The 24,498-nt window shown below is 43.3% G+C and overlaps 2 protein-coding genes across 3 annotated transcripts in view; one reads left to right on the top strand and one right to left on the bottom strand.

Annotated features, from left to right (window-relative positions):
• On the top strand, window positions 1-6,976 carry LOC146619908 (uncharacterized). Its single transcript, XM_085369559.1, has 5 exons — window positions 1-297; window positions 456-638; window positions 4,704-4,929; window positions 5,032-5,158; window positions 6,183-6,976. Exons 1-5 carry the CDS (start codon window positions 57-59, stop codon window positions 6,927-6,929), a joined length of 1,524 nt encoding a protein of 507 aa, XP_085225685.1. The 5' UTR covers window positions 1-56; the 3' UTR covers window positions 6,930-6,976.
• Window positions 6,977-11,165: 4,189 nt separating this feature from the next.
• The window catches only part of zmiz1a (zinc finger, MIZ-type containing 1a), an 80,495-nt gene continuing 67,162 nt past the window's right edge, over window positions 11,166-24,498 (bottom strand). For both annotated transcript variants that reach the window (XM_085369822.1, XM_085369823.1), the window contains 18 exons: window positions 19,874-20,009; window positions 17,885-17,999; window positions 17,538-17,758; window positions 17,242-17,443; window positions 16,856-17,137; window positions 16,575-16,751; window positions 16,344-16,412; window positions 16,035-16,200; window positions 15,753-15,894; window positions 14,585-14,795; window positions 14,296-14,401; window positions 14,009-14,169; window positions 13,833-13,900; window positions 13,682-13,750; window positions 13,320-13,597; window positions 12,780-12,955; window positions 12,029-12,316; window positions 11,166-11,575 (listed from right to left, as the gene is read on the bottom strand). In XM_085369822.1, coding sequence (XP_085225948.1) covers window positions 11,468-11,575; window positions 12,029-12,316; window positions 12,780-12,955; window positions 13,320-13,597; window positions 13,682-13,750; window positions 13,833-13,900; window positions 14,009-14,169; window positions 14,296-14,401; window positions 14,585-14,795; window positions 15,753-15,894; window positions 16,035-16,200; window positions 16,344-16,412; window positions 16,575-16,751; window positions 16,856-17,137; window positions 17,242-17,443; window positions 17,538-17,758; window positions 17,885-17,999; window positions 19,874-20,009 — 2,975 coding nt within the window. In that variant the 3' untranslated portion in view covers window positions 11,166-11,467. The remainder of the gene's footprint in view (window positions 11,576-12,028; window positions 12,317-12,779; window positions 12,956-13,319; window positions 13,598-13,681; window positions 13,751-13,832; window positions 13,901-14,008; window positions 14,170-14,295; window positions 14,402-14,584; window positions 14,796-15,752; window positions 15,895-16,034; window positions 16,201-16,343; window positions 16,413-16,574; window positions 16,752-16,855; window positions 17,138-17,241; window positions 17,444-17,537; window positions 17,759-17,884; window positions 18,000-19,873; window positions 20,010-24,498) is intronic.

A 24,498-nucleotide genomic window follows, 5' to 3' on the forward strand; every position in this document is an offset into this window, starting at 1 on the left:
GCTAGCGCGCGTGGGCTATTACAAGACAACAGTCACACAGACAAACAGAGACACAAATGGCAAGAAGCTGTTGTGTTATTAACTGCCATAGCCGGTCGCATGACAGCCACGGGAAGCCGAAGGCTAAAGGAATCGGTTTTTATCGGATTCCTGCGTGGAATAAAAATTATGCAAGAGATGTTTCCGAAGTCACGAAGAGGCAACGGATGGCCTGGATTGCAGCTATTGGAAGACCAAATATAACGTTCCAGAACACTCCACCTCACATGTTAGTCTGCTCCAAGCATTTCCTCAAAGGTGAGTGTGTGTGTGTGTGTTGTAGTTAAGTCATTTATCATAACATTATTGTTGATGTAGGTTACAGATAAGTCTTATATTGATTTGAATTAAATTCTTTGCGCTATGCTGCTTTGTTTACTGTGGCTTTGCGGGCTAATGTTTGTTGTATTTTGTAGGCAAACCAGCCTACAAAATGATGGAAAGCGATCCAGACTGGGCACCCTCTATCCATCTGGGTCATACTGAGTTGAAAGCTGCTACGACAGCAAAATGTGATGGGAGAGCAAGATCAAAGCAGCCACCACAAGTCTCGCATTCCTCTGGGCCAGAGACGGATAATCCAGGCGAAATCCACGCAGGTAAAATTATTATTTTCCATAAAAATCTTGTACTTTTCCCACTAGGGCTGCCACGATTAGTCGACTAGTCACTATTAGGTATAAATCGTTGATGACTGATTTAATAGTCGACGCCTGATTTGAAGCTTTGTAAGATCACAACAGATGCAGGAATAAGTAGTAGGATTTAGGAGGGTTATAACGGACTGAAACAGAAGATGGCAGCACTGCATGTACAAGGATGCCAGCTACCGTTAAACCCCGAAGAAGAAGAAGTAGCTCTGTCCCAGAATTCATAGCGCAGCCCAGCTCAGTTTCCAACATTGGCGGCAGCTAGTTCAGAATCAGATCAGAATAGTGTTTATTGGCCAAGTATATGTGCAGACACATACAAGGAATTTGGTTCCGGTAGATGGTGGCTCTCAAGCACAGCAATGTAAATCACACAAACACACACGTGTCTATATATACATTACACATGCGTACACATACATACACAAAGCTGTGTAAACCAACTATAATTAAATTAAATTTCTGTATGTTTTAACTTTTATCTTCTATTTTTATCATTGTGTATATTTCCAGTTTTTATCTGTTGTACAGTGTCCTTGGGTGCTTTGAAAGGCGCTATTTAAATAAAATGTATTATTATTATTATTATTATTATAAATAACTAATCTAAACTTATATACATAAAATACAGAAATGAATGAGGTGGAATGAATACTACAGAATGTACATAAGGTGCAGTTGCAGTCTGGCAGTGGGAGCAGTGTGACAGGTCAACTGTTTAGAAGGGAGATGGCGAGGGGAAAGAAACTGTTCCTATGTCGGGTGGTCCTGGTCTGCAGGCTTCTGTACCGTCTGTCAGAGGGCAGCAGATCAAAAAGTCTGTGTCCAGGGTGTGAGGGGTCTGTGATGATTTTCCCTGCCCGTTTCCTGGTTCTTGAGAGGTACAGATCCTGGATGGAGGGCAGGGGGGTGCCAATGATCCTTTCTGCTGCCCGTTCAGTCCGCTGCAGTCTGCTCCTGTCCTGTTTAGTGGCTACACCATACCATACTGATGGAGGAGCACAGGACAGACTCAATGACCGCAGGGTAGAACTGGATTAGCAGCTCCCGTGGAAGACTGTACTTCCCCAGTTGTCTCAGGAAGTACATCCTCTGCTGAGTCTTTTTGAGGATGGAGGAGATGTTGGTCTCCCACTTCAGGTCCTGGGAGATGGTGGTACCCAGGAACTTGAAGATCTCCACAGTCAACACCGAGCTGTCTGATATGGTGAGGGGGGGCAGAGTTGAGGGATGTCTCCTGAAGTCCACTGTCATCTCTACAGTTTTAAGAGTGTTCAGCTCCAGATTGTGCTCACTGCACCAGAGTACCAGCCGCTCAACTTCCTGCCGGTATGCAGACTCATCACCATTCTGAATGAGGCCAATGACGGTGGTGTCATCTGCAAACTTTAGGAGTTTAACAGCCGAGTTCTTGGAGGTGCAGTCATTAGTGTAGAGGGAGAACAGTAGTGGTGAGAGGACACATCCTTTAGGGGCACCAATACTGAGGGACCGAGTTTCAGAAGTGATCTCCTCCAGCCTCACTTGTTGCTTTCTATCTGTCAGGAAGCTGGTGATCCATTGACAGGTAGCTGGTGACACTCAGGGCGACAGGTCTGTAGTCATTCAGTCCTGTGATGGTGGGTTTCTTGGGAACGGGGATGATGGTGGAGCGTTTGAAGCAGGAGGGAACTTCACACAGCTCCAGGGATCTGTTGAAGATGCGAGTAAAGATTGGTGCCAGCTGTTCAGCACAGGTTTTGAGGCAGGAGGGTGAGACGCCGTCTGGTCCGGGGGTTTTCCTGGGCTTCTGTTTCTGAAATAGTCGGCTCACATCCTGAGTGTGTATTCTGAGTTTCAGGGAGGAGGAAAGGGGGGTGAGAGGTGTGGTGGAGGTCGTTGAGTCTGGATTGGGGAGAGTGGGGGTGGTCGTTGAGTCTGGATTGGTGAGGGTGAAGGGGGGAGAGGTGGAAGGTGTGTTGGGGGTCAATGTCTGAAGCAATGTCTCTGGGAGGAGAGGCTCACTAGAGCCCATGAGAACACCGGACTCTTGGCAAATTGTTTTCAAACCCACCGCCGTCTTTCGCTACTCAGGTTAGACATAAGTCACTTAGATAACTTAAAAATATTATTGTTTGTTTGATTTTTTTTAGTATTTTATTTGTTCCTGAGTAAATCGGTTTGGCTGAGATTAAAGTTATAGTTTTTACACAGCTGAATAAACGTCAAGGAAACAACTGATTATCAGAAGTGTGAGATGCTCGAGAATATACTCCGGTGTCCCGTTATATTTTAGATAGCAAGGAGCAGACGGCTGAGTTTATTAAACTTCACCGAAACAATCTGCAAATTTTATTAAAATTTAATAAACTATCATCTTGTCTTTATTTTTAGTTAGCACATACCTTAAACACTTAAAGCTGTAAGCTAATGATAGTTATATAAGATCAGATGCATGCTGGTGCAATAAGCTGTACGTTTTACGTCCAATGGATGCATGATCTGACTAGTCGACTATCAAAATAATCGTTTGTGGCAGCCCTAATTCCCACTGTGTTTACCTGTGTTTAGCTCAACTGTTTTGCTCTTTGGCAACTGCGGATAGTTCAGTTCAAAGTTACAAGTCACTGTTTTTGCTGTCTATGTTTTACTTAGATTTTTCATCACAGTCATTTGTTTTAAAAGTATTTATTTTAAAACTGTATGGGTCAAAGGGCCAAGTTAAGTTTTAAATGCCAACGTAGAAATGTGGCTGTTTGATTTACAGAATTTGACTTCTAAACAAAGTAATCAAATCGTGTGGACAAGCGCAGTAAGTGACCCCGCATGAGAGGGAACAAATCTATTCATAGAAATTACGTTTTTATTATTATTATTAAATTTAAAATTTATTTAATTATTACGATAAAGTAGTAGGGCAAAAGGGAAAAAAACAGTATTCGTCATTTTTAGAATAAAGTCGAAATACTAATTTTATAATAAAAATGAAATAATATTTTGAGAAACAACATTACTTCATTCGTTTCAAGAACTATGAACCAGTAAGTACAGCTCCTTCATTCCTGTTTTAAATGCAGCAACAGTTCAATTTCCAGTGAACTTACATTTTGACATTTGTAATTGATTACAAATAAATAAACAAACATTTGTATGAACAGAGCCTTTGCACTTTGCGCTACGTCATATCAGCAAGCGGGAAGTACTGCTCGCTCACTTCCTGTTTGAGGAACCATGACCGCCAGGAGAGATAAATTTGTGCTTCAGAAGCAAGAAAAACAATATTGCGACCATTGTTGTCTGCCTAAGTGCACAGGGAAGTAGACACCGCAAGTAGACACCTTTCGCGCATGCGGGGTACCAATCGGGTTTCTGGTACGGATCAGGTCGCGGTGGGCCACGCTATGAATTCTGGGACACAGAAAGAATAATAAGACTAACAGCTTAACGGCAGCTGGCATTCTTGTACGTGCAGTGCTGCCATCTTCTGTTTCAGTCCGTTATAACACTCTTAAATCCTACTACTTATTCCTGCGTCTTTTGTGATCTTACAAAGCTTCAAAGGACGCGTCGACTATTAAATGAGTTGTCGAGGATTTTGATGGTCGACGTAATCGTGACTAGTCGACTAATCGTGGCAGCCCTAACTGACAGTAGACACTGATGTGGCTTATTGAATCTTTTGGACTGTGTTCAGCATAATATTAATTAGCCATTAATTGGAAGAGGTGTATTGTTGATGTGTCTGCTATTCTCAATGTATAATGAATTTTATAGTGGCTGTTTGTTAGCCATACTCTCTCTCTCCCACTATATAAAATATATAGTGTATTATCTAACTTATTTTGTGTTTGTTGTATTTTATTTGTATTTGTTGTATTCTTCTTCTGCTAGCTGCACAAATTTCCCCACCGTGGGATCAATAAAGTTTTATGTTTTATCTTATCTTAAATATTTATCTGGTTAAATTCAGTATGGTTCCGACAACAGTTTTCACAATAACATATATTAATGTACAATCCTTAATATGTTTTGTAGGTAACCCAGCATCAGGTGAGCAGCCTATGGAGTATAATTCTGCCTTGGATCATGACTATTTCTGTGACCCAGAACCTGCTTGCCTTGATGTGACAGTAGAGAAAAACATGAAGTTAAAAGAAGAAATGGGAACGTTAAGGAAAGAGATCCAGGAGCTCAAAATGCAGTCTGCTTTTGGATTACAAAGATTTGCCGGATCCGATGATGACATTCAGTTCTACACAGGGTAAACCTACAACACTTAGCTAGACATGTTACACAAAAATACCAGTTTGATTGTGAGAAATATTGTAAATGACCTGTAATTACTGTGTTTTTTTTACAATAGGTTTGCAAGTTACCGTCACTTCATGATGTTTTGGGGGCTGATTGAGCCCTCTGTCCACAAAGTGATTTACAGGTCAAGGTCCGAAGCTACTGAAAGAAGGAGTGAAGCCGTAAATGCATCACACACGGTTTGTATTTGTGCATTAAAGATTTTGAGAAAAAACAAACAGGAAATACATGTCAAACCTTTTTATTGTAAACTGGAATTATATAAAAGTATCATATGCACGTGGTACTGCTTACATTAACATCAGTCAGGCACAACTTTGACCACCTGCCTGATTATTTTGTTGGTCCCCCTTTTTGCAACCAAAACAGCTCTAACATGTCGAGGCATGGACTCCAGTAGACCCCTAAAGATGTGCTGTAGTATCTGGCACAAGTCCGGTAAGTGGTGAGGTTGAGCCTCCATGGATCGGACTTGTTCCTTCAGCTCATCCCACAGATGCTCAATTGAATTGGGGAGTTTGTGCTCCATGTCAACACCTCAAACGTGTTCCTCAAACCATTACTGAACCTTTTTTGCTTTGTTGCAAAGCTAAAAGAGAAGAAAAGGGTGTATATGGTCTAAAATAATGCTTAGGTAGGTGGATCTGGTGCTTGGAGCTCCCTAGGGTAAGTGACACACTTGCACCTGGCTGTGCTTGTGATATAAAAGAAAACGTGATTCATCAGATCAGACCACCTTCTTCCATTGGTGGTCCAGATCTAATGCTCACGTACCCATTGTTGCTGCTTTCGGCGGTGGACAAGGGTCGGCATGGGCACCCAGACTCGTCCGCAACTATTTAGCCCTAAGCCCAACAAACTGTACTGTGTATTCTGACACCTTTCTGTCAGGACCAGCATTAACTTTTTTTGGCAATTTGAGCTACAGTGGCTCATCTGTTCGCTTTTGATAGATACTGGTCACTGCAGACCAGGAACACGCCACTAGAGCCCTTCTCAAACTCACTCAAATCCTTACACTTGCCCATTTTTCCTGTTTCTAACAACAACTTTGAAGACAAAATGTTCATTTGCTCCCTAATACATCCCACCTACTAACAAGTGCCATGGTGAATAGGAAATCAGTGTTATTCACATCATCTGTTATGTCTGATCAGTGTAATTAGTTTTATAAACATGTATGACTTTTTTTTTCTTTTTCAGAGGCAGTCATTGCAACCCATTGATGAGCTGTTCCTATTCCAAATGTGCCTGGCTGCTGGTCTTGAGGAGAGAGACTTGGCAGACCGGTTTGGCATTCACCCCTTGACTGTAAGCGACATTATCTCTTCATGGACCAACTACTTGTACACTCTCTTGGGTTCTGTGTGTATCTGGATTGATGCTGAGGACATTAAAGCTCACCTCCCTGATGACTTCAAAGACTTTCCTGATACTCAGGTGATAGTTACTTGCACTGAGCTAAAATGCCAAACCGCATCCTCCACTCTCCCCCAACGTGAAATGTTCTCCCCGTCTCACTGCACAATGAAAGGTCTGATTGGGATGGCCCCCCATGGCGCAGTGACCTTTGTTTCTTCACTCTATCAGGGGTCAATAAGTGACGAAGAACTCTTTAGGAGATCAGGTTTGGCTGACCTTCTTACAGAAGACATGGCCATAGTGGTTGACGAAGGATTCCTCATGTCTGACTGTGTGGATTGGAAGGTGTACTGTCCAGCTTTTCTTAGCCAAAATAGCCAGATGCTAGCACACAGCGGCTTCCAGAGACAGGAAATTGAACGACTCAGCGCACATGTGGAGAGTGTAATCCGAAGGGTTAAGGAAAACAAACTGCTTGACTCGGTTATACCGCTATCGATTTCTGGAAGCATTAAGGAAATTTTTACTGTGGCTTGCTTGCTAATTAATTACCAAAATAAACCTCTCGTCAAGGCACGGGCTAAGTAACGCACATGAATATAGACTTCACTTGACCGCGCAGACAGAAAGTAACTGGGTAGGTAAATTGTGAACATAAGCAAGTTGTATATTTCTATAAATAAGGAATTTTTATTTCCTTGTTCTGAATGTTTTCTGAAATGTAGACAATGTCAACAGATGTAGAGTCACAGCAGCATGTTATGAACTGATGTCATGATGTATAAATTTCATGAATAAATCTGAGTTGTTCCCAAACAGTCACTGAATATAATTTTAAATGACTTTAAAATGCATTAATTTAAATAAAATGAATTAACACGAATTTACACTCAAATGTTTAATTGGATTTGGTCTTTAAAATCCTTTCATGTGTGCATCTTTTCTTTGTTTTTAAATTCAAGCTATATTCAGGTAGTCTTGAGCCACCTCATTTCTCTGCATTTTTTGTCCAAGATGCAAGATTCCTTTTTTTAAAGGGCAGTAGTTCTTTAGACTTTCTGAAGGTCTTTCGAAGTTTTTCTTTGGATGATTTTTCACTCATTTTCAGGCCTTATTTCTGGCCTTTTTCCGCCCCATTAAAAAAAACCCCAAAACATGTAATGCTGACCTATGAATCGTTCAAGGATTAAAAAAGAAACCTAATTAAAGGGACGAACTAGTGCTGTCTACACATAACAGACAAAATAGTAAAGAGCCCATTTTATATTGTATCTTTAGGCCCTGATACTAACAGCCTGAATCTATCTGCAGCTGAACAGTATCTGAAAGTGGTGTCCTTAAAAAACGGAAAAAAATCCATGACGTAAGAGACCAAGAAAGTCATACAAAAATTGTTTGCTTCAAATTCATGTGGTTCTGCAAGCTACTGAGTCATGGAGTGTTCTTTCTTTTTCACTCAGCTGTACATAATATATAAATAGTTTAAACTGACTATATTTAGAACAGTAGCATCACACTATCACTAACAAAGCATGAAGGTCAGAGTTGAGCTGGACGTGGGTTGTAAAGGCGCATGCTGTGCATAGCAACTTGTAAACAGGCTAAAGAAGCTTAAATGTATGGAGTTTACCAACTGGATGTGTCCATGTGTATCAGTGGAGCGTTCAGCTGAGGAAGTGAGCTGTGAGACGGTGAATGATTTCGACTTTGTGGTCTGCATTTCAATGTTCGGGCTGGATCAGGTAACCCTGAATCTTCTCTTAATTATGTTTTATTATGTTATGTTATAATAGGCCTAGCTGCCGAGGGCTTTCCATGACTCACTATGTGCTTACACACCACTTTGCATTTAGTTACTAGATATTAGTGATCTCTGACTGTCTTCCAGTTTGTCCTGTCTTCCTCTAATTAACTCCAACTCATTGCGTCACATGACTGCCCCTCCCTGTGGTTGTTCCGCCAGAGGTTTCTTTGTGTTAAAAGCATTTTGAGGCGACTGCTCTGTGATTTTTGCACTACATGTAAATACAAGTGAACTGAATTTTTTTATTGTTCCATGGAACATGTTGGACAAGTCGAGCCCAAAATACACAGAAGGCTGCCAACTGTGTTTCATCTGAATACATATTTATTAGATAAATATTAGGATGTCACATCATCTAACTACATACAGATTTGCAAGACTAAAAATCACAATGTTCTTCTGACCAGTTTAGAATATGAAATGATTGTACATAGAATGTACAAAACCAAATAGACAACTGCCACTTGTGCCAATCACTTCAGATTGTACCTTTATAGCATAAGTTTTGCCAAATTGCATAAAAATTATAAATTTGACAAAATGTTTTACAAACTGTAAATTTTGGAAACAACCCTCGAGAGCCTTCTCGAAGCTCGATGTCTCCCGAGTCCCAATTATACCTCAAAAGGTCGGAATAATTTCGTAGCACCTTTATAAAGTACACAGGTAATAACGAAATACACAGAATTTTCATATTACACAAGAGGAAAAACGTCTTTTCTTTTTCTTGAACCCCTTGTCGAAGGGGTTCATAAAGTATCTTACATAAATGAACAGGCATGGTTAGAGAGGTCTGCACAGACATAATCAAACACAGACTCATTTTCCCAATTCAATGTCTGACAGGAGGATGCAAGCTTTACAAATTCTAAATACACTATGCACACTCCCACTGGAGAAAATGAATACATTTCTGTTAACGTGTCTCTATTTGTCATTTACATTATGTACAAATATCCCTTATATCCCAAACCCGTCCCCCAAAACTTACTGGGGGTCTTTCCCGAATTTCATTTTACAATATTAATCGTCTTCTCCTTTAAATCCTCAACTAGTACAAAGTGTGTCGCGAAAATTACTCGATTTTTGTGAAAGGTTACAGTCATAATTACACACTGTGTAGGGAAATAAAACATCCCAATGCGGCAGTGCATTGTCTTTAACAAACATATAAACAAACACAAAACAACATTTGACTCTTTCAGCTGTGTTGTATGCAGGCCATGTGATTACTCTTGAAGCCAAAATGTGGTTCTTGAAAAAGGATCATAAAGCCTAAATATGGGCGACTTTTTTTTTTTTTTTTTACCAATGACATACAGTTTACTTCATATTCATTGTCTTTACTGCATAAACTGATGTAAACCAAATTTTACTCTCATACAAACACTGGACAAAAATAACTTAAAATGCAAAACAAAAGTGATGGAAACACACAGATCGATGGCTATGAAAAGCTCAGTATCACACCTCAAAACCATCCAGAGGACTTTTTTTTTTGCACATTCTCACCTTAAATAAAGAAGATGAGGATCCAATAATATTGAACAAATACGTTTTGGAGAAATTTAGACCCCAGAGCTGCATTAACAACCTTTTATATGTTTCTTCCCGCTGATTCAAAGTCACAGAGTAATGGAAAAAACTGTACACAATACACAGGTACTTAATACAAAGCCAGTGAGAGTGCATTTAAATCAATTCCTTACAATGTTGGACTGTTTATTGGGGACTGTGTGTATTTAATGTGTGTGAGTTGTCACCGACAGACACGCAGTACCATGTAGATGCCAGTAATAGTTAGGTACAGTACTGTACATTCACAATGTATTCACAAAGGGTATATACAACAGCTCTGGAAACACTGTCGGGTCATGCAAGTTGTTTTTTTTCTTCCCCTTCCCAAACAGTAATAAAACAACAAAAGATCAGTACAGTCATACAGATTTTTTTTCTGTGTGTGTGTTTGATTTTTTTTATAAAACAGTGATTTTAAAAACTTCTGTGGATGTCTGTGGGATGCTGAAATCCTGCTGTTACACCAACACACAGTAATATCCAGACTCAACCCCTTACAAAAAGCACAGGACAGCTGCGGTGACTGATTCGTGTCAATAAAGGGAAAGGGAGCAGGAGGTTGAACGAAGAAAACACAAAGACGCTGACAAAGAACAAAAAACCCCCGATGAATTTACAATAAAATAATAAATATAAAGACTAGAAAGATAATGATTTGATCAAGCACATCTAGGCTGGACAAAAGACAACAGGAGCCGTTGGCACACATGCACTTGTGATGGAAACTGTGCTGAATTCGATGAGAAGTGAAACGTCACAATAAATACACAGGTGCTGAGACAGCTCTTTAAGCTAGATTGTCCCCTCCCTCCCCCCTCCTCTTCTGTCTCAAACTTTCTCTCTCCCGCTGTTTTCCACGTACGCTCGCAGGCAAACGAAAGAGGACGCGGAAACACACTCGCAGTCGGGCACACACACACACACCACATTTCACACTATGTGCACTCGCCTCCTCCGCTGACACTCAAGGACGATTGAGTTTGTCCTCTCAGTGCACTGATTCTGATGAGTTCCAGTTATTTAACCACCTCACGCACACACAGACACACACACACACACACACACATTCAGAAGTCTAGGGAGGTGGGGGGGTGGCAAGGTCAAAGGGCATGGCATACGCCAAAGTTTTGGAAGAACACATTTCAAGGGTAAAAACACTCTTACAAGACAATGTCTTTGCCGCCGACTCTCGTCCTTTTTTTTTTAAAATGAAAATTATAGATATTTATATAAACAACAAAGCTACAACACTTTTCCTGGAGCCCACAACGGCTCCTGTCTCCTCTGTGTTGATTACATATAATGATTATAGCTGCACAGTTTTTCAGTTGAAAAAAAGTCACAAATATTTAATATATATATATATGTATATGTATACATATATACACACACACACACATATATATATATATGTATATATGAAGTCACTTTAGTGCCCACCGACATGGCTGTAAATGGCGTGTTTTGAGTCAGAGGTGGTGGAACTGGTGTGTTGAATCTTTGCACAAGCGAAAGAAGGAAGTGTGGGGGACGAGAGGCTCTCCTGCTCTCTCCCTAGGAGTTCCCAAACAGGTGCCCCCCAGCTGTGCTCCTGTGCCGCACATTCTCCGTTTGTGTGTAAGTGCATAAGAAAGCTGATTTGAAGTGTTAACAGGAGGTCGGTCAGGCGTCTGTGGACGGGGTGGTCCGACACGTCACGACTCCCACGGGGGTGAACGAGGGGCTCGTGGGCAAGGCGAAGGTGCTAGTTGTTCTCAAAAAGGGAGAGGAGGTCGTCGTTGCTGTTGGTGGGAAGGTCGGGGGGGTCCAGGTACGAGAGCAGCTCTTCTGGATTCGCCAGTTCGGGAAGCAACTGTGCACGAAAGGCAGAAAAAAACAAAAACATGATTTCTTTTGTTCTTTTTTTCAAGGAAGGCAAATTTACCTTTTCTAGTGACTTCATATGAAGTGTTGATTTTATTTATTAACCTTTATTTAACCAGGAAGATCCCATTGAGATTAAAAACCTCTTTTTCAAGGGAGACCTGGCCAAGATAGGCAGCAGCAGATGTCTCACAGTTACAGAAATTACCATACTCAAACACAGGCAGCAACAACACACATGCAACAATAAGTGAAAGAATACAAATAAAAGAAAAAATAAAATTCAATAAAATTCGTCAATCAATAAAGTTGATGCTAGCGTGCACATAAACAGCTACCGCCGAGAGTCAAATGTTAACAGAAAACAGCAGAGAGATGAGAGCAGCTGCGGCAGACAACAGGTCAACAGTTAGCTTACGGCACCCAAAGCAGACACACTTACATCCAGGGAGGGTTCGGGCATATCCTGGGCTCCCTGACCCATCTGCCCATCTGAGGAGGGGTTAAAGTTCAGATCGCTGTGAGGATGACTGTTCTGCCCGGGATGCTGAGGCTGCGGCTGAGGCTGCGACTGGCGAGGCGGGTGCGATGATTGGCCACTGTGATGCAAGGGCTGCCCTGACTGGACACTGTGATGTAAAGGCGGCCCTGTTTGGCCGCCGGGGTGGGGAGACGCATGCAAGCTCTGCTGCTGCTGCATGGAGTTATGGGACTGATCGGAATGGGACATCTGCAAGTGCGAGAGGGCAAACAAAGAGCGACAGTGAAGGAGAGACGGGAGGGGAAAAAAGGAGGAGGATAAAGCGAGAGAGACACACAGAGAGGGAAGGAGAGAGTGTTAAGGGGGGAAGGAAGGGGGGGAGCGAAATGAGTTCCAGCGTGAATAATATGGAACAGGCTTTCTAAATGGAAGCTGCGATCAGCAGACATGTACAGCTGCAACATTATACGGTGACATGAACATGTGAGCATGACTGAGCACACATGCTGGCTAGAGGCACAGGCTGCACCTTGGTCAGATAAGAAATACAGGTGTTCAGTACGGCACAGATTCTCTAGAGAGTTTCTTCCTCAGACTAAGCAGCAAACATGACTAACTTAGCATCGCATTAAAAAAAGCCCAAATATATGAAAAGCTTAATGTGCAACTTTATTCCCATAAACCATGAGCAGCCAAAGTCAGATGTACTCACTGGATCATTCATGCTATGGCTGAGGGGCTTATCCTGTGGGAGGAGACCACCAGGCCCGTCCGGAGGATGGGATAGCTGAGGTCCATGGATGAAGTCATTCATAGGGGGACCCCCTCCACCTCCGGAGGGGTTCCCGTGAGGGAAGTCGAAATTCCCCTGGGTGTGGTAGCTGTTGCCTACAAGGAGAGAAGATAAAACACATCTTTTGAAGGGGCTAACTGCAGTTTGGTCCCGCTCACTCATTTGATGAGGAATCCCTGATGTTGCAAATAAAATGTACCTTTATCAAAGCAGTTACATAACAGGATATACCCATTCTACTTTTTTTTTTTACTGATGAGAAACATTTATCAGAGCAGGAACATTTTTTAAAACACAGTTTCAGCATAAAACTCTCCTTGGGGCTGTTTCTTTGTTTAATGCACTAGAGACACATCAATAGATCCTGCTGCAAAATGCACAACGGCTCATTCTTCCGATAAATGAGATGACTCTCCTGTTATTATTCTACACTGCAGGACGCTGCCTGCTTTTCATTACCTGCTCCCGGGTAATCTCCCCCGTTGCCACTAACATGTTGACCGGGGTGTGGTGGGTATGGACTCGGCCCAGGTCCGGGTCCAGATCCTGGGCCGGGGCCTGGCCCTAGCTGTGCGATCATTTCCATCACATTAGGCATGGTCATCTGACTCGGGCTCATTGTTTTAAAGCGCTTGGCCAGCGGTGCGTCGGGGTCTTCTTTGATGTGTAGCTCAGACTTGATGGGGACAGGTCGCCAGCTACATGTGGGGTCTATAGTTACCTCCTCAAACTCTGAACTATTGGAGGAGAAAACAAATCATGTTGGCTTCACGTCTAAACAATTTGTGCGTGTAAAAACAGGCTAAACAGAGTGAACTTACTTTTGGATGGCATTCAGGATTCCCCACATGTACTGATCCACCTCCAGACCTTCTAATAACGCAGTTTTACTATAAAAAAAAACCAGAATAAAAACAACACATAAGCTACTGGATGGATTCCCTAAACGTATTTTTACACAAGCCTCCTTACTTGCACACAGGACACCTCCATGTCCCCCTCTCACAGTTGAGCTGCAAGTAGGACTCCAGATCAAAGCACTGCAGACAGAAACATCACAAATCCTCATTAGGATAATATTCTTCCGTTCACTGCAACACCAGGCACGCATTTCCATTAACATTATTTCCACTTAAATGCACGCAAACCTGAACATGCTTGCAGTCGTGCCCCCTCGCAGGTAGCTGGATGCGTCTGAACGTGATGGGACATTTCAAAGACACTTTAATGGCCGTCTGCTCCACGCCGTCTTCCCCGTTAAGAGTAGTGTTGCCCGCCGAGGCCGCAACGCTGCTGAAGTTTCTCTTAACTGAAAATATAAAGTGTCACAGAGGGAGCAGTCATAGATGTGCTTAAAGAACGATAAAGAGAAACAGGGTTGAGTTCACTGAATTCGGATGTATTATTGAACATTAACTACGCAAAGGAGCCGTACTCTTGGTGATGCAGTGTTCTGCAGGGAGGAGTCTCTTCTTCAGGAGCCCCTGGAGGACGGATCGCACAGATGGCCTGTGGACCAGCTGAAGCACAAACAGGTGGGACTGCAAAGAAAAGAAGCCATGAACACAAGCAGAATTAGTACAGACAGCTGAATCTCATTCATACTCCAGACAATGCAAATTGAAATCACGTGTGTGTAAATCACTCCAGCTTGTCTGAACTAATGAATGAAGCCGCTACATATCAAAGCTGCTAGTCGGTGCTCTGAGAATGCGAATACTCACACAACAGCATGCGGTGACCGTAATTTGGATGGTGTTCCTCCCGGGTTGGCAAACGTGCTTCAGGTGCAGGGGTTTGTGGGAGGTTTTGTTGTCTCCCCTCTCGATGGTGAGAGGCGTGGCGTTGACGCTGACCTGGACGGAAGCAGGCCAGTTGGTGTTCATTTGCCTGTCTTCATGATGGTAGCACTTAAACTGCAGCTCGAGGTCAGACCTTCGAGGGTAACCAGAGGAATAACAGTTAGTGGAAAAAACTGGGAAAAACAAAACGACAGCCGCACAGTCTGTACAATACATCAGGCATCAGAGGTTAACCAATTCTAATGAGTTTGAAAGTCAATCTTTGGTTTTTTTCTTGTTTCCCTTCCTTAGGATGACTTATTGACAGACACCCATCCACTGAGACCATTTCTGATGACGCTTCATGAATAGCAGATGGATCAAGTGAAGGGTCAGATGCCAGATTTTGGATTTTGCCTGTTTTTTAAGACCTGTAACCTCATCTTTTGCCCTCCACGTGTCCAATTTACTCTATTTTTTAAGGACATACTGCACACCCTGAAGACATATGCCAGGTTTTTGGCTCATGGTTGTTTGTTTTTGGCAGCTATGAGGAAAGAACTGAAAATGACTGGAAAAGCAGGCAGTGTCCAAATAAAAACTTTGAAAGATCTCCAGAAATCCTGGAGAACTATTGCTTAAGACCACTTTATAAAAAACACGGGTGCCAGTTTAGCTCAGGGGGTGAGGAGATGTCGCAAGGCTGAATGCAACAACTCGGGTTTGATTCTGACCCAAGGCCCTCGCTCTCCCTCCTTTCCTGTGTACTCTTCACTATTACATTATCTGATGAAGGCAAAAACCTTGCAAAGAAAAAAAAAGAAATCTGCCTCCTTCGATGTCAAATACAAAGAAATGAAGCGGATTGTATGTAGGCAACACTGTGCTAGCTTACGACAAATCAAGATTCTCACTATTAATAAACTCTGCAGTAACACGTGATTTAGTATGTGATTTAGTATCTCATGTCTGTCACATTCATGTGGCGCTATAACAACAGCCTAAAATAACAGCACCCACAATGTAGCAACTTTCACCACACATCCATTTTAGAGCTTGCTGTGCACATGCTGCACTAGTAACAACAAATACGAAACTACAAGGTTTTTACCTCCACATGAGGGTCTGGTGGACGGACGGTCGAAGGTGGAAGACGTGGTTGCTGACAGCCAGGTTGTGCTCCAAGCGGAACGGTTCCAGCACCACTCCGTCCCTGACTGGGAACGTCAGACGTAGTTCCTCGTTGGGGATAGCTGCAGACGAGGAAAACGGGAGAGGATGGCTTTTAATCTCAGAATGTAAATGTCAGGAGGTGAGATAAAAGGATAAAAAGGACAAAAACAGACAAATGAGTCATGTGAACGACTCGTTTCAGGTCTGCTTGGGTACTTACTTGGAGGGGGCGGAAGCGCTGTCATATTTGGTTTCATGTCGGCTGGAAACGGGGGCTTCACATCCTGGTTTGGCGACAGATACGGCGGAATACTACTTCCCGGGGTCATGGGAGGTGTGGGGTTTCCGGGGACTGGAGAGTGTGGGTAGTTACCAGGCCTGGGGGGCTAAAGAAAGGTGGGGGAAGTGCAATAATCAAAAGATCTGTTAAAGTCATTTCACAGACATGAAAGGCTCAAATCTGGCACCAATGTCTTCACCTGCTAAAACTGAAATTGCACTTTTACATGGGTACGAAGGAAAAACATACCCCACTGCCTTGGCCGTAAGAGTATCCGCCTCCAGAGAAGTTGGTGCTCTGACCGTTGAAGGGCTCCTGCTGAATAAGGAAAAGCAAAAAGGAATTGATACAGTTCCCTTTAGTGCCAGGGATGCACTATAGTTTAGGTGACAAGGGTTCAAACGTCCTGATCTTCTGAATAATTCGCTTCCTTTGCCCCCCTTCTGACCCTGAGTATGCATAAATGATGGACTAACAAACCTTGTAGTACTGGCTCATGGGCATGCCAGGCGGGTACTGCCCTTGGCCCTGTTGCCCCGGCATCCTCTGGCTGGGGTAGTTAGGAGAGGGCAATGGTCTGGAGGCATTTGATGAGGGATACTGCCCCTGCTGTTGGAACTGACTGTTTGGCCCATACTGCTGACCTCCATAGCTTCCCTTCAAGAAGAAAGTTAAAAAAAAAGAAGAAAAGACATTATATATATATACATGTCTCAGGTGCTACAACAAGAAGAATATTCATGTCTGATATTTCCACTCACATCCCCAGGATATGGCCTCTTTATCCCCTGCATGGGTATGCCCTGTCGAGGTCCACCGGGATAACCTTGCTGAGGCATCCTCTGGCTGTGAGCTCCAAAAGGCGTCATGCCTGGGGTTCTCGCCTGGTTTATACCCATTGGAGGCCCGCTCATATTGGGGTTGTTCATGGCAGATCCCATGCTGGATGGATTCATTCCCCCAGGGGGACCTCGTGGGCCTGGCTGATTCATAAACTGGCTATTGTAGGCTGGAGCATGGCCCATCTGGAACGATGGACACATCTGGAGAAAACAACCGAATAATTAATGGCTACATTTTGCAGCAGGTAGTTACCTAACATCTTCCTCCATCAAACTGTTTGCCTCATAGCAGATGTGTACTGTACCTGTCCATACTGGTTCATGTCTTTATTCTGGGTTTCCTGCAGCGCCGCTACAGTGGCTGTTGCAGTGGCTGTCGCGGTAGCAGCAGCGGCAGCAACAGCAGCAGCTGCAGCTGCAGCAGCTGGCTGGGTGAAGTCACCAGGAGGACGTGTGTGGGAGGCCATTCCCATACCTCCTGGTGGTGCATTCGGGCCTCCAGAGTAACTGATGAACACATGATTTATGTTTTAACCACTCTTTTAAAACCGGAGCTGCTGTCTTAAAGAATAAAAAAGAAGACTGGTATCCTGTTTCTCACCTCCCACTGTATCCTCCAGGACCACCGGGGTAGCCGGGCCTGCCGTACATGCTCTGCTGCATGTATGATTGGCTGGAACCGCCTTTATTTGGGAATTGTTGCTGCTGCGCATTGAACTGGGGTGAATTGAGCCCTGCTGCATTGCCAGACATGCCCGATCCCACTGGGTTACCCCCAGGATTCATGGGGTTATTGCTGTTTGCCATTGGGTTGCCTAGCACCTATATTTAACAAAGAATCAAAGAGGAAGTGAAACTATCTGCTAGGTTTGTGCAATAAACCTGTCTTAAAACTGTTTGCTGAACTCATATAATTACAGAGTGGGTGCTTTTCATGCATGGACATACCTGACTCTGTGATGTGTTGGTAACGCCCCACACTGTTGTAACCACGGACAATGACCCAGGGGGCTGGTTGGCGTTTTGTTGCCAGGGGACAGAGTCATAGGGAAATGAGCCATCACTGGAAAACAGATCAAAACACAAACAATGTGCCTGATGTCACTTAAAGTTCTGAGTAACTCTAGGGTTTCTTAAGCCGTAACGTTCATTCAATTTAAATGTCTGGCGTTGAGTTTCACACCACATTTCGAGCCAGGAAATCTGCTAATGATTGCACAAGTAAGATGAGTCAAAATTTCCAAATGTGCCGATAAGGACTCGTCTGTCCGCATGCACCGGTAAACATCTAAGTTCTTCGGATAAGGATAGGTAGTACACATCTGGAATGTTTAGCGTTCAGATTTAAAACAAATAGAGTAAAATACGAGATTCTGTTACACATGATAAACAAGCTAAGTCTCCATGAGGGGAGAGGCAAGTGGCCAGCAGTGTGGGAGGGAACTGCTGCTCTTGGAAGGCACCCTGTTTTCCCTGAGAGGTTAGCTCTCAGAATGGACGACATGTTCAATATTATCCCAAGATCTTCAGCAGAAGCAAACAGGACTCTTGGCTAACTCCAGGTTTTTTTTCCCCCTTCTCTTTTTGTTTTTTTGAGAGAGGTCCGAGCACATGCTGTTCTCTAAAAGCATTACCTCACATCTGTCTTCCCTCTAGGTTTGCCCTTGCACTTCACATCACTTCACTTCCACAAATTTTTCTGGCTTTTCTCCAATCAGTGGAAACCCTCATGAGGCCTGAATGTTAGATGTGAACCTTAATTTCTTTAATGACTTCCTCTGATGCCTTATAAACACTATATTGCCAAAAGTATTCACTCACCCATCCAATTCATTGAACTCACGTGTTCCAATCACTTCCATGACTACGGTGTATAAATTTAAGCACCTAAGAATGCAGACTGTTTCTACAATGATCTGTGAAAGAACATGTTGCTCTCAGGAACTCCAAGCTGGTACTGTGATAGGACGCCCCCTGTACTGCTAAATATCAGTCAGCTGTTATAACAAAGTGGAAGTGATTGGGAACGACAACAACTCAACCATGAGGTTGTAGGCCACGTAAAATCAGAGAGTGGGGTCAGCAGGTGCTGAGGCGCACAGTGCACAGAGGTCGCCAACTTTCTGCAGTCAGTCGTTACAGACCTCAAAACTTCCTGCGGCCTTCACAGTGTGTGGCAAACTTCATGGAATGGGCTTCCACGGCCAAACAGCTGCATCCAAGCCTTAAATCACAAGCTCAGTGCAAAGTGTCAGATGCAGTGATGTAAAGCGTGCCGCCACTGGACTCGAGAGCAGTGGAGACGTATTGCCTGGACTGACGAATCACACTTCTCCATCTGGCAATCCGATGGGTGAGTCTGGGTTTGGCGGTTGCCAGGAGAATGCTTCTTGTCTGACTGCACTGTACCCAATGTAAAGTTTGGTGCAGGGGGTTTATAGTGTGGGGCTGTTTTTCAGCAGTTGGCCTCAGCGCCTTACTTCCAGTAAAAGAAACTCTTAATGCTTTAACATTTTGGACTTTGTGGAAACAGTTTGGTATGGAAGAACTTGACTGGTCTGCACAGAGTCCTAACTTCAACCTGACAGATCACCTTCGGGATGAATTAGAGTGGAGACTGTTATCCAGGCCTCATCGTCCATTATCAGTGTGTGATTTCAGAATGGTGAAAAATTCCCATAAGCACTCCTAAACCTTGTGGAAAGCCTTCCTAGAAGAGTTGGAGCTGTTATAGCTGCAGAGGCTGGGCCGACATAATATTAAACCCTATGGACTTAGAATGGGATGTCTCAAGTTCACATGCATGGGAAGCTGGCAATATATTGTACACTGGTTATTCAGATGCAGTTTCCTCCCACCACACACTTTATTGAAAATGTGACTTTACTGAGAGCCAACTGCAGCAGGCTTTGTAATCTGACAGGGCATGTATCTCACCTGTGCGTGAGGCCGGGCTTCATGCTGTTCATGCCGGGCTGCATGGGGACTTTCCCCTGCGGTTCGTTCTGTCTGTTCTTCTGGTGACGCAGAAGGAGGAGGCGACCCAGCTCCTCGCACCACGACGACAGCAGGGCTGCAAGGAGAGCACAATGACAGGTTCATGATTCCTCGTGTGCACAACTGGTCTGCACTGGGTACTTATGTATTATCAGACGCATGTTTATGGCTCTATGGTTGCAAATGATCACACAGAATGTCGCTTATAACAGAGTTTTAAAGTTTTCCTTCAATAAACACAATTACAGGTGTCTAACAGTTGCAGCTTGATGTTACTGCTAAAGCCTCCAGGGGGCAGCCTAATGCAACACTTCCATTATCAATCGCTCTGTGTAGTTTCCACAACAGCTGCCTTACACGTCATATCAACCTGCAGAGTCAAATATAAACTGAGATCTATGTACAGCACAAAGGACCTCCCAGTTTTCTCTGCCACTGTGAGGAAAAAGCTGAAATGGAGCGTGAGAGGCAGACACCAGTGAGTGATTGGGGTTACAGATAAGAGCCGTGTAGAAAGTAAGAAACAGTAACATCTTCAGTCCTCCACTTCCTTCATTCATCAGCACCACTTTATTCTTTGCCTCGTTGTCCTCTCATGTCTCTAAGGACTAATCAGACAGCCTTCTCATCCCGCCTTCATGAAGATAAGAGTTGGGATTTTTTGTTCTTGTTCCAATGATGTGCCAATTTTATTTGATTTTGTTGTGTTTTTTCCCCAATGCCAATCAAGTTGTCTTCTTTTTTTTTTTAATCGATGGGTTATTTGAAAGTTGCCTTGACAAACATCAGCCTAACAAAAGAAAGGTTACCGTGTTCATCATTTTATTAAATAGTTTAAGATGCTATTTATAGCCTTGTAGAGCCAGATACAGCAGCTTTTAGAAGGTGCTGTTACTAGGTTTGGGGCGGAGGGGGTGTTACAAAGTCCATGACACTGAAATTGGCACTGCATTAAGATTTACACTATGTCTAAATGATCTAAATGAAAGGAAATTAAAAACATGACATGACAAGTGATTATTTCTGAAGTCACTCGAAAATGACGAGGAGTGAAAGGAACAACAAAGAAAGGAGAGAAGGGAAAAATAAAGGAGAGGAGCGGTTACATTTTCCTCTGCAGGGTGGAGAGAGCCAAGCCTCCTAGTTAAAGAGGAATTATTCCACCCTGCCATTACGGAGAGCTTATCTCCCCACTAAATCACCACCTCCACACAGAGGGACTGTCTCTTCAACAGGCAACCCACCATTTAGACCTAAAACTCCAAGCTCGAGTGATGGGAGTTGCTTTGAGGCAGGGAGAGACAGGCAGAGGACAAAAGAGAGCAATGGCGACTTATCACATCAGCGTGGTTATGAGCTACTGAATCTAACAAGCTGCCAAGGCCAGATGTCATTCATAATAGAGTGAGGGTCTGCTCTGGGCGTCGTGCATATTTAGCGAGCTTAGTACAGTGTACATGACCTTGTTTTCACCTCACAGCCCCCTGTGTTAAAACCTCTGCCAACACTATCACACACCCACAACTCGCCCGCCATACTCCTCTCGCTTTACCTCTTTACGGCCCTCCTCTTTACAGAGCCCCGCACGCCCTCGGTCCTCATACAAATTTAAATAGCATTCTGATGGCATCTGTCTCTACTACTATCCATTAAGTTGTTTTGTTGACTTTGCTAATGGAGAACATGAGGTGCAGATGTCAAGCGTGCAGACAACCCAGCCAACAAAAACAGAAGAATATAAAGACAAGGTCTCCGTCTCATTACACCTCTCTTTATTTCATCTTTCTATTCATTCCCGTTGAATGAATAGAAAGATGAAACTAAAGCCTTCAGTTTGTTCTGAAGGTGCTAACAGCTGGCTGGTTGAGACAAGTTAAGGTCAGCTACTTAAAGATTCTTCTTTAAAGCCTTTCTCACTCTCTTCCGTCTTTTGTTTCTAATATTAAAGAATGCCATGTTTCTATTCTCTGGTAACTTTAACATGATTGCAACTTTACTTAAGAATGAGAGAATCCTGAAACCAGCAAGATTACTGAGATAGTTCAGCTTTGGGAAATGGTACTTTTAAGCGTGATGGGAGGTCTTCTGGCTCGGTTCCCTTAGAAGAGCTGGCTCTTATGGCTCCCAAATGGCTCTTCAATCGGAGCCTTCTATTTTAGCCCAATTTATTAATTATACATATTTTGTGTGCTGGGAAACTTTTTTTAATGCATCATTTTGACACAGGTCTTAATTTTGTGAATTCAATACTGCTATGGGAGAACATACACATGGGGCTTAAGGCCTGCAGTCTACAATATCCTCGAAATGCGTCGTTACTTCACTTTTTCCTTGCGTTTAAATCCGGCTCCCTGTCTCTCTGTTGCTGTGTTCCAGATATCTTGGAGTTGCGTCACTCCCGAGTTAGCGCGTTCCAGATACAGTGAGGGAAAATTTATTTTGGTTCTTACCAACTTAGAGCCATTCAGGTATCACTAGCAACACGGCATAATACTTATTTTTATGCTCTTAAAAAACACATTCGTGGATAAAGCCCAATCAGTCACATTTAGTGAGTTACAAATACACAACAGTGGCAAAACAGGTTCAAAGTCTACAGTTTTAGTACTGTTTATGTTCAGTGCTGCCATCTTGGATCGCTACCTCAGGTTATGTTGGTCTGCTCCAACATTCCGGGAAATCCAAATTGACGTGGTGTTCCACAAAAAAATTATCTAAGGGAACACGAAAATTTGTACCCGGTCTGTACGACTACCCTCGCTGTCTTCCCAACTGATGCCCCCCTTCCTTCTTTTACATAATGGTATAATCTAAGTCTGAAACTGCAGTTCCACAAATGGCCACTTGAGGCTCAAAAAACATCATAAAAAGCCCAAATTTTACAGCACAATTAAACGTATTTACGTTTCTGTACCAGCCTGACATTTAAAGTGTTTTGGTCCTTATTCCTATATAAATGTCACCATTCATGAAAAGTCTGGAGTCAGGTGGGTCTTGACACAGTTCACAGTTACTCTTTCCACCCGGCGATCAAGTGATCATTCCTGCTGTACATCTTTAAGCTGCACGTGTAGCCGGTGCACTGTAACGTAAATTATCTGCAGACAAATCAGCATAGTCACAGGTGAAAAGCTAGTGGGTCATTTAAAAAAGCTAGAATGAGTTTACAATATATAACCCAAGCATGCCCACTTCTGGCTCCAACCCCCTACCCCACAAAAAACCAAACAAACCACTTGGTAACCTAAAGGCTTCACAACACTCATCCACTAAACAACGGGTTACTCACAGTGGCTACATCTAGCTTTAAACGGTGAGATTATCCTATTTCTGCTGAATAGCTACACTGTCAGGGCTACTTGATAATGTGCTGACAATTTACAGTTGGGTAAAAAAGTATAGAGATTGTAGCTGATGGAGAAAGTGTTCCTGAAACTACTTTCTCGACGCATCAGTCTGACAGTCTTTCACAACAATAACATCATAAACTGCTGTTTTTACCTGCATCGAAGAGTCAGCTCTCAGTTACGCCGTGCTGTGCTTTTAAATAGTTCCATCATCAAATTCTTTCGAAAGCATTTAATAGAGAATCTCCTTGTCCTTGACTTGCAGCTGGTGAGCCCACAGATATTCAGCAAATGAGTTTATCTAAGCTAATCTCACCATCTGAGACTTTCTAAAAAGCATTCAAAAAGCTGACAGAGTCAAGCGCTTCTTCGTAATACATGACTAAAACCACAGTTACTGATCTGCCTGACTAATATCTGTAGACAACGGTGACATTCAAGCCTCTGGGGCTCATCTGAAGCTACTATTCTGTTCCAACAAGTTTCAGTGGATTCTCCAGCCTTAAACAGAGCCTCCTCCTGAGCACATAGACTGCTCTGCAGGGAAAGCCGGACCTAAGCTGAAGCTCTCGTGAACCCGTTCCAACCATCTCCGTTTCTTAGAAGCTGGGACTTTTAATTGAATAATGGCCAGAGACATATGGGTCCTCCTCACTCAAGCTGTATTTAATGCTATATGGCTGACTGATAGCAGAAGCCCTGGCTCATTCTCACCTCAGCCCCTCTGGGAGCAGAAGGGAGGGAGAATAAGCCCTGGTAACAGGCTGCAAGGCCCATTAACTAATGACAGAGTGTATGTACAAGTCCTTTTTACAAGGAAACCCAAATGCTAATTACTATGAACTCTGGCAGTGCTGTGTGTGTGTAAGCATCTGCGTGTGCGGTAAAAGCCTTCTGCTACTGAGCATATCATTTCCCTTAGAAATCCTGACAGATTGCTAATACTTTAAATGTATCCGCCCTAATATAATTGAGTTAGCCGCAAGACAGCGACCCTACTTTGTTGATAAACACCTGACCTGTTCTGAAATATGAAGCCGGTGCTCTGCCACGTATAAGCGCAAGGTATTCAACTTTCAGCAAAGATGCTGAAGGCAACAGCAAAAGAGTGCTGCTGTGCTGTGGCCCTAAATCACTGTACTAAGTGTACTATTGTGTGGTTAAAGATTTAAAGAGTGAACACAGCGAAGCAGCCCTGTGTCTGAGCATGCCAAGTGC

This window comes from Diplotaxodon limnothrissa, linkage group LG13 (assembly GCF_057381915.1).
Source record: "Diplotaxodon limnothrissa isolate DT_005_m linkage group LG13, D_limnothrissa_male_GT1.1, whole genome shotgun sequence".
NCBI lineage: Eukaryota > Metazoa > Chordata > Actinopteri > Cichliformes > Cichlidae > Diplotaxodon > Diplotaxodon limnothrissa.